The following is a 13,864-nucleotide window of genomic DNA, read 5'->3' as shown; positions in this document are numbered from 1 at the left end:
GTATCGATTAATTTTCTGAACAAAGATAAAAATATCACCCAACTTTGTTTATGTACCTCACTGACCCTGGGGAAGTGTTTCACATCATTCACAATATAAAAAATTCCAAATCGTGCAGATAGGAATAAAAATAAAACATGTACGTATTAAATTGGAATTAATACATATGTGTCTTTTATTGATGTATCAGCCTCACTTATATAAAAGCCTTTAGCTATTTCCATCAATAATTGCTTTTCAAATGATACTTTCCTTGAAAACTAAAATCTCACTAATTAAACCTATCCACAAGAAAAATTACAAATTATATATGTTAAACTACCATCCTATAGCCCCTTCCAGTAGTTTCCAAATTTAAAAAAAGTAGTTGCAGTCAGAATTGTTAAAAACTTTACTAGACACAACTTTTTTTATAAAAATCAATTTGATTTTAAACCAAACTCATTGACGGCTTCGGCAATTTTTGAATTAATTTACACCATTTTATCATCAATTGACAAAGAGCATTATACCACATATCTTTTCTGCAACATTTCAAAGGCATTTGACTACTGGACTTAGTATATTGTTATAGAAATCATAATTTTATGGTTTAAAGAAGTTCAGTTCACAGTTTATTATCTGCATAGTTATCAAATAGGAAACAAAAGGTTATAATTTATCTTCAGTCAAGTTTTCATTTCACTGCCACCTCAATGACCATGGTGTTCCTCAGGGCTTAATGCTGGGTCAACTACTATTTCTAATATATGTAAACAATTTTTCACATAGACTAACTACATTTTCTGTGGTCCTGTTTACTGATGACACCACTCTTACTATAAAAAAACTTAACAGCTTAGAGAATAAAATAATTCAAGCAACTAATAAAGCAGGACAGTGGTTTTTGGCAAATGGTCTACTGCTCAATGAAAATAAAAGCCAGTTATTAATATTCTCAACACAACAATCGGCAAGCATGTATACAAATGTTAAAGTGAATAACATTAAAGTAACAGTGTCATGTAATTTTTTGGTTTTATTTGTAGATAGTTCAATATAATAGAAAGAACATACAGCCTTTATAGAAAAGAAATTGCATTCAGCCTGTTTTGCACTGAGAACTATTTCTCATGTCACCAGTTTAGATACTGTTAAAGCAGTTTATGTGTACTCGCATCTGAGGTATGGGGTAGTATATTTTAGAAAACTCAGTGTTTTGAAAAAAAAAAACTTCTCAAAACTCAGAGAAACATATCATTAGGGTCATGTTCAAACTTAAAAGAGACATTCCTGCAAACTCATTTTTAAAACCATTACATTCTCAATTTAGAATTATATATTCTATAAACCTTAATGCTATATAAAACTGACAACAGTTCTTTAAAAAAATCAAGTATTGCACCATTGTAACATCAGGTATCAACCCCTATAATATTCCATTCATAGATCAAAACTATTTGAGTAGGGTCCTTACTATTCAGCTCTCAAAATTTATAATAAATTGCCTCCAATCCAAGAGAGTGAGAATTCCATAAATCATTTAAATCTTCCGCAAAATACTACCTCATACATGCTAACATTAATCATACATTCCATTCAGTTGGTGAATACTTAAATGATTAATGATAACTACTTATTGAATTTTTAGACTAAGCTCACTAAGCTTTACAAAATAATGCATTTATTTTGTTATAGGTTATTTATTACTTTGCTTTCAAATATTGACAACTTATGTGTTTATCTTTAGCCATATTATAAATTATAAACCTGTATGAAGCTGTGACAATAAATAAAATAATTAGATTCAAATTAACAGGCAATTGTAAACATTTTTTTATCAAAGAATTTTTTGAGAGGAGGCAATAAATGGTTGTAAAATTTTACATTGGATGACAGAAAGAGCTTTTAAGGATAGCTGATTTAATCAGCTGATGGTATACTGGTTGCTTTGTGTATTGACTATATGGTTTTCGTTGACTGAATAAAATGTTGGTTTAAGATGTAACGTTTCCTTGTGAATTTATAAACGCCATGTTTTTTTATCCATTTTTCATACACTGAGTATTTTATCTTATCTTTAAGATTGTTTGAGAGATTGTTTTATACTCATGCCAAGGGCAAGAGATTAATTTTTATTAAGAAAAATACAAAACATAAAGAATATATATATATATATATATATATATATATATATATATATATATATATATATATATATATATAAATGTTCTTTTTAAATATTCATGAAATATAGTCTGATAAGGTAATTCTGCATGTTCAATCTGTAAGTAAAGTAAATGCAGGCTTAATAACAGCATAGTAGTTGTTATTATTGATTAATAAAATATAAAAAACTCTTGGTTGTTTTCTCTTTACTAAACATTTTTGTTTGATCAGCTTTCCATCTGTGAACAGAACCCAGGAATTAAAAGTTACATCAATTGTTAAGATATATGAATGATTTATAGACTCATTTTTACTGTTAATTTATTTTTCAATAGGTTAATTTTCTTTCCAATGCAAATGTAAATGCTGTCTACAGCTATGTTTAGTTTGTGCGTTTGAGAATTTTAAAGTTAATAGGAAAAATTAGAAAAACAAAAGGATTTTGTAACTATATTATAGTGATAGGATCGTTAAGTTATGAAAGAAGACTCATCTTTTTGTGTCATATCTTCTAAATTATGTTTTAAAAATCAACAATGAAGGAGGTAGGTATCCAATTATATCAGTAGTTTTAAAAATATTAAGTTGCTCGGGAATAAAAATCCCACTTTGATTTGTAAGTAGATGGAGAGCTATAGCATAACTGTCTATGGTGTGAGTGGCTTGCTTTGTCAGTGGTAACAGGCGAACCCGGTGAGTCAAAAAATGGAGAGGACAACCAGAGGAAAAGGTCTGCTTTGCCAAGGCGTGTTTCGGACACCAGCCAGAAAACTGAGAAAAAACCCCTCCCTGAAGGAAGCTCCTTTTTTGTATTTAGCCATACAAACAGGTAGGTTTATATCTAGAAGCAACTGTTTGCTTGATTCTGGGTTCACTGCATTTGTTTAGTATATTAGTAGTATAATGTGCAGTCTATGTCTGTGAGTATAATCGAGAATTTTTAAGAAATATTTGTGGTCCCAATAACATGGGAAAATTATAGATAGAATTTACATGTTGTACTCAAAAATATATTAATATTTCTGTAAAAGTCTGTGGTAATATTTTATCACATATTATAATTAAATCTGATATAGTATAATATAGCACAATTTTATATAATTATCTAGTAATATTATAACTATATCAGATACTGTATCTGAGGCCGACAGAGTATACTTATTTTTGACTAAAATTAGAATGACCTGTGTAGATTTACAAGTGACTGCCATCCTATGACAAAAAATGATTTTACAAAAATGAATGATGAAGTAAGATTAGGTATTTGGGGGCAACAAGGATTGAGTAAGGGAGAAAGGGTATATTGTGAGTCACAGATATTTGAGGGTCCTTTCCCTGAATTGTTTTAAATCTAAAAGCAAATTCTGATGTGTTGTGGCAGGGTAATATCTTTCCAACACTTCCAATTTTTAAGTAAGAATTCCACTTTTAACTTTGTTTTGGTTAAGTAAAAGTATGATAGCATAAAAACCCATTTTGCAATGTTAAATGTTTCTGTTTTGTCAACTGATAAATACTTCTGTGACTTTTACAATTAACATATTTCTAATTATCCTGTCTCTCCTTTTTGAGAGTATAAGACATTTCATTATTCATTTAGTTTGGAAAAAGATATATGTGGAATATTAATTTGGAATTCATTTTAAATTTGGCTAATTTCTCACAAATATTTTCAATTTAATAAAAACGTATTTGAATCTACATTTTTACCTCATCTACAGAATCAAATAACTTTTATTGTTCCTGCCCTCATCACTTGTATAAAAAGGACTTATGAGTTGTTCATCATTACATCACCACAAATAAAGAGGTCTGTCAGATGTTTTCTTAGTGATGCTGTAGGTGTAAAAATTAGGTTTCAAACATATTTCTACCATTTTGTCAGTTTTACGTACTGTTTGCAGTAATTAATATTCAATCAAATTTGTTAAACATTTTAAAAAGTTATGTTATTTTTAAACAACCATAATATCAATGATTGGAATCTAAAATACCCACATGTTAATAATTTAAAGTCTAATATTTTTTTATTCCCGACTTCCTTGAACCCCTTTTTAAATGTAGGTAAGATTTCGTTATTCCTAACCCCCATCTCCTTTGTAAATCATTCCCCTTTCTTGAAAAGTTCACCACTACATCCCTAAGTAACACAGGTCATATACTCCCAAATCTCACCATGTGTGTCTAAGTTTGGGTTCTTTGTTGTGAAATGAAAGATGTTGTTTGAGAAATTATATAAATACTCCATCAAGATGAAGTGACAATACCTTTTATTTTATTAGTTACACTTGGATAAGGTGTGCTGAGGTCTGGGTTAACTAGCAATTATACTTAAAGAGCAACTTAGTAACTGGAATTTAGACGTGACAACAATCACCATAAAATGTTCGAATTTAACAATGTCATAGTGCAATAATAATATTACATAAGCAGCTGTTAATCGTGATTAATCTATGCACAATCCAGCAGCAAATTTAATTAAAAGCAACCACCAATATTTGAGAATCCACCTAAAAATGTAATGTTACAAGTAATCCAAGTAATTAAAATAAAGCAAAAAACAGGTGATAATATTAGAGAACAATGGTATTTGAAGTATTATTCTGCTACAGTATGCCCATAAATCTATTGACATAAAAAACTATTCATTTCAACAAAATAAAAATTATTACACTTCCATTTGAGACCACTCAAACATTCTAACATTAATCAGTAAAATTAAATATTTGTATTCACTAAACTTTGCGTGATACAGAGAATACTGCCTACAATTGTATACATAAACATTTCTTATAGAAACTCAAATCATTTTTTAAAATATATTAATCATAGTGTTAAAATGAACTAAATGTTGAATAATAAAAAATAACAGTTTTAGTCAAAAACCATTTAAATATGTCTGAATTCAGATTTTACTGAATAAATAATTCTGTGATTATCCTCTCACATCAATTTGTGTAACTTACTTTAAATGTACTCATATTTTCTTCAAACCTAATATGAATGGTGACACATTCAAACGTTTTGCTTATAGATCTTTTTATTTTAAAATATGAGTGTGAAATTTGTTTATCATTATTTTTATTTCAGTTTATTTTTTTGGGGTTAAAATACAATTATTTTGTTTTATAGTGTCAACTTATCTGAACACTACTAGAATACCAAGTACCATCATAAATATACTGATTAAAAAACTTTCAGTGTTTTCACAATCTAAGTTTTCCATGATATCATTACATTCAAGATTGAGCATAGTTCATATTGTAATATTCTACAACAGAAATATTCTGTCCGAGCTTTTTTTGAGAACATTCCGCTTCACTCATGAACATAAATGTGTTGGGTAACAAACAAAGAAATAAAAGTTGACCAAAACTAAATCTTTGAGGAACGCCATATGCAATTTTCAACATTCTGAATTTTGCTTTTGCAGTAGTCATGCTTTAAACTAAGTTACTTCTTATGTCTGATAGAGAATAAAATCCAAAATGTTTTAATTCAAAACTTTAGTGTCACCATTTAAACTAACTTTTGGAGCAGAACTTTCAAACCGTTTCTCGTTATTTTCATTTTCGTCAATAATTAAATCTTTAACTTCTACCATCACTGTTAATACAGATCTGTCTTTCCTATAATCATGATGTTAGAAATCAAAGAATGTTATGGTTTCTAAAATATTTAACGATTCTGTTGTGCATTTTAATCATACTCTTTACAAAATTGGGAGCATTAAAAATTAACAATTATGTACTGTATGAATTATCTCTCTGTTTATTTAATAGGGGAAATTTAAAAGTCTTGTTTATTGGTAAATGAACTCGAAACTAGAGATGAATCAATTAAATTAATTAGAATTTTTTTTGACTGGAGGCTTTAACTGATTGTTAAAACCGTATTAACTCAAAGGTTAGTGGTTATCTTATTAAAATAGTTGTTCATGCTATGTGTTTGTAATCAAATTTAAGCTATTTTAAAACTGAACATCCATTAAATCACCATACAATGATGTTAATCCATATTGTAGCCTTCAAGTAACACAAATAACTTCATTGTACTCATTTCATTTCACCAATTTATTTACTTTTTTTAAATTTGTAGGCCATTTTAAGATGATAAAATAACTCTTTAATCCATAAAGTTTTATAACAGCACATAAATTGGTTCACATTTCAAGATGCTGGAATAAACTAAATTTATCCATTTATGGTGGTAGATAAATGTATTGAATAAATGTATCTATTCAATGATTCTTGAAATGTCATTAAAAATGTTTTTAATGCCATATCAAAAATAAAACTTCACATTTTCCCTCACATCATTCAAACAGGCAGATATTAAAAAGTGAATTGGCAATCAATACTGACAAGATACTTATACATTGGTTTTTATCAGTTGTCACTTTTTGCTAGTTTAAGTTATCAATTTTTTTATGTAATGATGTATTATTTAGATTTTTTATACATTTATTATAGTTAAAATAATGAAATGTTTTTACATAGTTTAAATTTATAATTTATTATTATATTTCATTAACCTGAGCTGTTTAATTTATGTTTAAAAAAATATTTATAATCCGAAAATTATTTTTCTTGGATTTCTTCGTCAAGTAAAGAAACCAAATTAGGCAGTTGTATGTGGTAATAGCAGTAGTATCTGTTGTTCTCTTGTAATTAATAATTGAATGACACTAACAAAGAACTTTAGCTAAACTATTTGAAGAATTTTAGTTTAACTCATGCTTGATTTTGGTTCTTAATAACTTTAGTATATTATTATAAATAATCACATAGAATATGCACTAAGGTATATTTGGTATTAAGAGCCTAGTCTATGAGTATAAAACAGAGGAATGAAATGTAATCTTTTGTGTTATTCATTATTATTTTAGTAATATAAATAAATATTCTCTGTGTTGCGTTTTTTATTTGTTTGCTATGGAAAGAAATTTAATAAAGCTTATGTTACTTTGTCAGTGCATAGCCTCATTTCACTTTTCAGTGTGTTAGGAGAGGCATGAAGTTTGTAGGGGTGTTTCAATGTTGAGGAACGAATACTAATTGTCTGTGACAAACTCGAGATAACTGATGTTTGATGTTGACAATCTCGACATAGTCAAAGAGAAGTCTGATACATTCAATGGCCAACATGTAACGCTAAGGCTGAAATGTTTAAATGCTGTAAAGCACCAGTCTCACATGCCCCAGAAAAGAGGAGCTTTATAAACGGAGGAACCAACTTTTATTTCTAAGGGATACCAACCTGATTGGTCTGATGAGAGCATATGTATAGAAGTATATATTTCTCTAATGTATATTGAATATCCATTGCAATAATAAGTACTATTAGATAACATCATTGGAATGAAAAAAGATTATATGTAATTAGACCGCTCCTGCTCAGTCAGTGGATACCCTGTGTGGAATGTTTAAGATATGGAGTTCCCCACTGGCGTTAGTTATTTCCGATTATATTTACACAGAAAATTCTTCTAGGTGTGGGTACTGTCATCATGTCTTTCCTTTTGTGTGGATTGAGCTCAATATCTTTCCTGCTGACTGTTGTGTCCTCCAGATAATGTATCAAATTTAAGTAAGGTATAACCTCGAAATTCATTTATGAGCACTGTTCTGGAATCCAGAACGGAAGAGGGATATTTCATAGATTCTGTCTGGAGGAATTACGTACTAAACCTTGAAAAAGAGGTCTAAGGACCTGATCAGCCATAGCTGAAAAATAAAACAAACATAGAAGTGATTCAGGAATTACAGATGTTGCTAGTATGTGCAGTAATAAAAATTACTAATGTTGAATTCAGAATAAAGAATGATCACAGAGTAGCAAAAAGTTCCATAAATGTTTTTTTTAATAAAGCATTAACTTGGTATGAGTATTAATAAAATCTGTGTAAAATGTGCCTTAGAACCCAAAAACATAATTTGATTTAATTAATGGGATATTAAAATCTAAATAAACCCTAAACTACACATTAGATAATGGAAAAAAGTTTAAAATTAAATAGTACAAGGAGATAATACATATATTACTAATTAGATTTTTATTTCATTAAGCTAACCATATAGTAAATAAAAATGTGCTCAAAAATTAAATTTTAACCTCTTAAGGTCATAGGGGTAAAAAATGTGAGGTAACAGATTTCTGAAAGTCACAGGGTGTGAACTTTTTGGTAAATTAAATATTTATTGCTCTGATTAAACAAAATAATTTAAAGCTTGGAACATACTGTAGTGTAACCCTTGAAGTGGTGTCAGAATCTTCTTTAGTTTCACAGTATTTTATGCTTGATTACAGTATCTTTTAATATGATTATTTGAATAATAACCTTTTAATGTAATATGCTATACATTATTTCTTTCAAAACAAGTTGTAGAAAAAAATTTAGAACTTAAAATGTTTGCAAGTTTATTTATTAATTTATTATTGTTACAAAAACTCTGTAAATAAATAAAAAAGATATGTCTTAATTACATTCTATAAGTAACTTTAAGTGTATTCAGCAACAAATCTAAAATATGCATTTTTTCAAAATATTATTCTGATTTTAGAAATACACAGACTGTAACACTTTATTCTAAAAAATATATGTTTATTTTCAAAATTATTTTTTTTCTTTTTAGGAAAAATATGGTAACCAAATAGAAGTGTCTGTAAGTAGAACAATTTAACAATTGATACATTCATTTATACTTCTTTTATTAATAAATTAACTGAAAAGCAAATAATATATTGTAAACTAATTTATACAACCAACAAACCTGTATTTACAATATAGTAAATATAGCCATCAGATATCTGTCTACAGACTTGAACAGTAGTAGTAATTTACAACAAACATACAGGAAGCTAGTTAAAATAAAACCCAATAAAACTGGTGCTCATACATGTAGATTACTTCTTCTTAATACCCATATAATTTTAAAAATGATTGGAGCATATTTACTCCTTGACAATATGCATAAAAAACATTTATATTCACGCTGGATATCTCATCCACTTAAGTGATGATCTTATACATCTGATTCCAGGTCCATGCCACTTTGAGGGTTAAGTAATAGATGAAGATTTTTATTGATTTAAATTCACTAAACATAACCATATAATAGCAGAACCAATACATGGTTTTAATAAATAAATAATCCAAAAAGGCACCAATAAATCCATGAATTCTCAGGTGAGAATTATAAGGTAATTCTTGTGACATATAAGGTTTTACTGAATGTTATAAGAAGCATATACTAATCGATCCAGCACTTTCATGTTTTACTGTGGACATTATGTGGGTCATAATCTTGATTTTTACCAGCTCTACTCTGGCAATGAAAATTTTTGTGAGATAGGTCTTATACTGTCAATAAGATTCAAGATAATTTATTTATCTTTAGACATACAATGTATGCAATAGACATACATATCTATAGCATACATGCATGGTGTAGCTTCTTATCTATTGCATAGATCCATTACACTATACATGCCCTGATTCCCAGCGATGAGAGAGGCAATGTTTCGAGAATCATGAGGCAACTCTGTTTTCATAAAATATTAAACGTTCCATCAATTTCAAAAATATTTCAAAATCACATTTAAACAGATGACATCTTTCTAGAATCCCAAAAAATAACTTTCCACAATCTGACTTCAGGAAAGATCTTAGCAGCTATAGAACTTACTTCACAATATAACATACAAACTATACTATTAAGAAATGTTGGATGATCAAAGTGTCATTGGAGTACCAAAATGAATTTGACCTATAAATTTAAAAATACTTTTGATCAAACTCATAATTTAGAATAGCAAAGTATGGGGTATAGTTTTCTGTGGTGGTTCTATGGGATTGATCAGTTCTTCAAGGCTGTTTTTGGGTCCATTTCTCTTCATTTTGTACACATCAGGGTTTTAGACACAGTAAACCATTGTTATTCCTACTTGTGCATTGATAACTCATACATGACTTAATTCCTGTCTGTACTGGAGGTTATATTAAATAATTAATGAAATAAGACAGATTTGCAATGCATTGATTCGTTTAGATGGCAATGCCCAAAGATTTAATATAGATAGAGTTCCATTCTGAATGTGAAATGCTTCATCAGGTTTATTTCCTTGCAAAGATAAAGTCAACTAACTATTTATAAGAAAAAAATATTGTTTATTGCTAAACATCCAAGAGGTAACACAAATTTTACTTACTGCTCAGCTACATTCAAATTTAGATTAATGATTCAGTATGCAAGGCACTCATACGCCATGGATGTTTTCTTCACCAAAAGGTAATTTTCTTTTAATCAATAAGTAATGAGGACACACGTGCAGTCAACCTCTTCGGAACCAGTAAGTGAACAAGGAATACAAGTTAGGATACACTAGTCGTCGTTCAGAGTTCATTTGAGCTGATATGTTCTGTAGACTTGGACACTCTAGAGGATGGAGTATCAGCTAGACCCAGAAGACTTTCAGAATTCAATACGGCAACTAAGAAACAACCCATCCCTCCAGCTTCGTCATTCTTCATTTTTTCAAGTACCAACAGGTGACCTGCTTCACTGGCCAGCGCTATCATTTGCTCCCTTTACTTTTATTTATTGCCATTAATTTACTGCTTCTTCTTGTTCACAGTTATTAGATGTTCTTCTTTTCTGCTTTTTGATTTTGGGTAGACATTTGCTTAAACCTTTTATCTCCATAATACAGGAAATTGAGAATATTGTTCAATATTATGAAATCTACCATAAAATTCAAATGATACATGTTCTGAGTTCTGATTGATAGGTCAGTAATCAGTAGAAAAAAAAACTAGTTTTGAACAGAGCTAAATAAAGTATATAATATTGTAAATATGTTTTTAAAATATCTACAAGAATACCTAAGAGAGTATTTTTTAAGTGTTTTATTCTATAAAAGTAGATTTAAACCATTACTCAGGTAATAATCGCTTTAAAATTTTAACACATTGTTATTGGTTATAGCCACATTTCCTTATTAGTTAGTGAAATGATTTGATAAATCATCATAAAATTGTTAATCTAAGATTCAAATATTTTTTAATTCATAAAAACACAACATTTCAGTGAACATATAATATGAAAAAAAACAGGAAAAATATAACATAAAAAAATAAATTAAATATGCTTCTTTAGTTGTTTAACACAGTGATCTCAATAGAAACATATTTTTGTTATTTTAATTTGGTTTGATACAGGTCATGCCTTTATTTTTGACCAATTAACAAATGGAAATCATAAAGTAAATACTATGTATTGATCACATTCCTAGGAAATAAAAATAACCTCTACAATTCACTACCTGCTATCCACCATGCAATATCTATATTAATGTTAAAGGCTCCTTATTTGTAGCTTATTTATTTCTTCGTATACAATCTGATTTAGTATAAATAAATTAAAAGAGCGACTAAGAGTTTGGGGTTCAATTTAATTATAATATTTGTTTAAAACTTGCTTTTCGTTTGTTAGACTCCTTTACCTAACTATTTCACTTTTTAATGGTTTGGCCAGTAGCTCATTTCTTATCCTTTGTAGGTTTAGCCTGAACATGTAGTGTAATAGACGTTGCTTGTAGTGTAGTACCTTCTGTAGTTGCTAGTAGTATTGCCCTTGCTTCTCAACTTTTAGGTAATCCTCAGTTGATGTTGTTCTTACTGGTAATAACTCTATCATACTGTAAATATATGTTAGATGTTTTTGTTAAACATTAAGTTTTGATGATTGAAAATTGGAAAGTGAAACTGGATTATTCATGGCACTTGGAATTGTTAAGTATTAAAAAGACCGTACACCACATTTGGAAGAAAGGTATCGATTTTATGTGTGGCTGTTATCTTAATATGTTGTAATTTTCAGTATTTGACTTTTGGAATAGTACTAAACATATTAGAAGAATAGCAATTGCTACATATTTTACAAGTAGTCTAAAACCCAGGGGGTCTATAATTTTCTCTTTTGTTTTATACTGCCTATTATTGCTGAAATAATCAATTGTTTTACAACTGCGAACATCTGCTACATTAAAACCAAATAAAATTGTCAATCTTGTTATTGTAAAGTTGTTATTTTTTTAAATTAATCTCTAAAGTTTAAAATTTTTCTTTGCAACAAATATTAACTGATATATTCGTTTTTACAATCATAAATTGACTGGCATATTAACAACTGAAATGTGTTTTATCTTGGTAAAGAAGCCATCTAAAATATTTGTATTTACAACCACTACATCAACTTTGGTCAGGATCAAATAAGAGTAAATTTATTAGTGAGTTTTACATTACAAAATATATTAGTGTAAGCAAAATTTTATACATTTCAACAGAATTTGAATGTATGGTTATTTGATTAGAATTATAATTGACAAACATTTGATGCAATATATTAAATATGTTGTGTTGAGATTCATTGCTATAATAAGATTCCTATGAAATTTATCTATAGCTAAAATATAGTATTTTATGTAGGTATATGGTATTAACCTGATATACTTCTCATTTGGATGTACATCTATCACATAAAATATTAAAAATCTAAAACACAAGGTTGAGACCTAGGTAAAAAATAAAATCGAAGAGCTGAGCAATGCAGATATAATTTTAAAACAATGACATGCCAGTACCATAATTATCTACTGAATCAAGCTTAAAGGTAGGAAATAACAGGGCTACCCATGAACTTTTTACATGGGGAGGGAGGTTAGCATGTTGAGAGTACTGGACAAAGTGTAGGAGAGAACTCTTCTGATTCACTTGAAATGTTATCAGATGATCCTGTAACAAAGCCTAAGCTTAATTCTGAAAGAAATACACCTGCACTTTAAAGTGATTTTTTTTATTGCTGATGATTATGACTCTTATGATCTATAAGATAATAATTGGCTTTTCACACCCTATATGAAAAGCTAAAAGTCTATATGTTATATGTGTATTGTCACAACATAAATAATATCTTTCTTCTAAAGAAATAGTGGTCTACTTGCATCTTCATTACATTCAGCTCAGAGAAATAAAACATATCATATAACTGTTTGATATCAATCTGGGTGGCTGTGTGCGATGTTAGACTGAATAGCAAGCAGTATTTTATATATTTGGGAGATAAAATGGTTATTATTTGTCTTGTTTTGTATAGTTTTGGTTTACTTGTATCATGAATTTATCGTAACTGAATTTATTTTGTCAGATTTTACAAATTTTTTGGATGTCTCTTCTTATTTCACCCTTTTTCTGTAGTCTTAATTCGTCAATAAATTACTCTCCAATTTTTTCCTATTTTATGTATAAATTTCTCTGATGATGTTTTGATATGAAAACACAATATACGTGATGTGCCTTTGGGCTCTTGTGTGATTTAGTACTAAAGTTTGATTGTTTTGCCCTTTTTAAAAATCCAAATTTGATTTAGGGGTCTGTATATATACAGAAAAGAAACTAACTCCAAATATAAAAATTTAGTGTTTTTAATTAATGTTTTTATCAGCTATGATGAAAAGTATCCATAAAATCCAGTCAACCAACCTAATGGTTCTACGATATTAAAATGTTGAATTTGGATTTCTGAGTAGTTACATTTGTTAGACTAATGTTTAGCAATGAGATTATGTAGTTTTACAACATAATGAATGTTTTCGTTTGCTTAGAAAATTGTTTTAGTCTGTAGAAACCTTCAATGTTCCAAGCTCTTACTTCCTA

General features: G+C 28.7%; 1 protein-coding gene across 22 annotated transcripts in view; it reads left to right on the top strand.

Moving 5' to 3' along the window:
- LOC124369221 (muscle calcium channel subunit alpha-1-like) overlaps window positions 1–13,864 on the top strand; it is a 413,179-nt gene that overhangs the window by 227,450 nt on the left and 171,865 nt on the right. For 15 of the 22 annotated variants that reach the window (XM_046827077.1, XM_046827071.1, XM_046827083.1 and 12 more), the window contains exon 19: window positions 2,824–2,977. In XM_046827077.1, coding sequence (XP_046683033.1) covers window positions 2,824–2,977 — 154 coding nt within the window. Of the gene's footprint in view, window positions 1–2,823; window positions 2,978–10,575; window positions 10,700–13,864 lie in introns of all 22 variants that reach the window. The other 7 variants (XM_046827074.1, XM_046827072.1, XM_046827092.1 and 4 more) reach the window with 1 other exon arrangement.

This window comes from Homalodisca vitripennis, chromosome X (assembly GCF_021130785.1).
Source record: "Homalodisca vitripennis isolate AUS2020 chromosome X, UT_GWSS_2.1, whole genome shotgun sequence".
NCBI classification, from domain to species: domain Eukaryota; kingdom Metazoa; phylum Arthropoda; class Insecta; order Hemiptera; family Cicadellidae; genus Homalodisca; species Homalodisca vitripennis.
The sequence above is the reverse complement of the archived record's forward strand: the minus strand, read 5'-3'. Positions and strand labels throughout refer to the sequence as shown.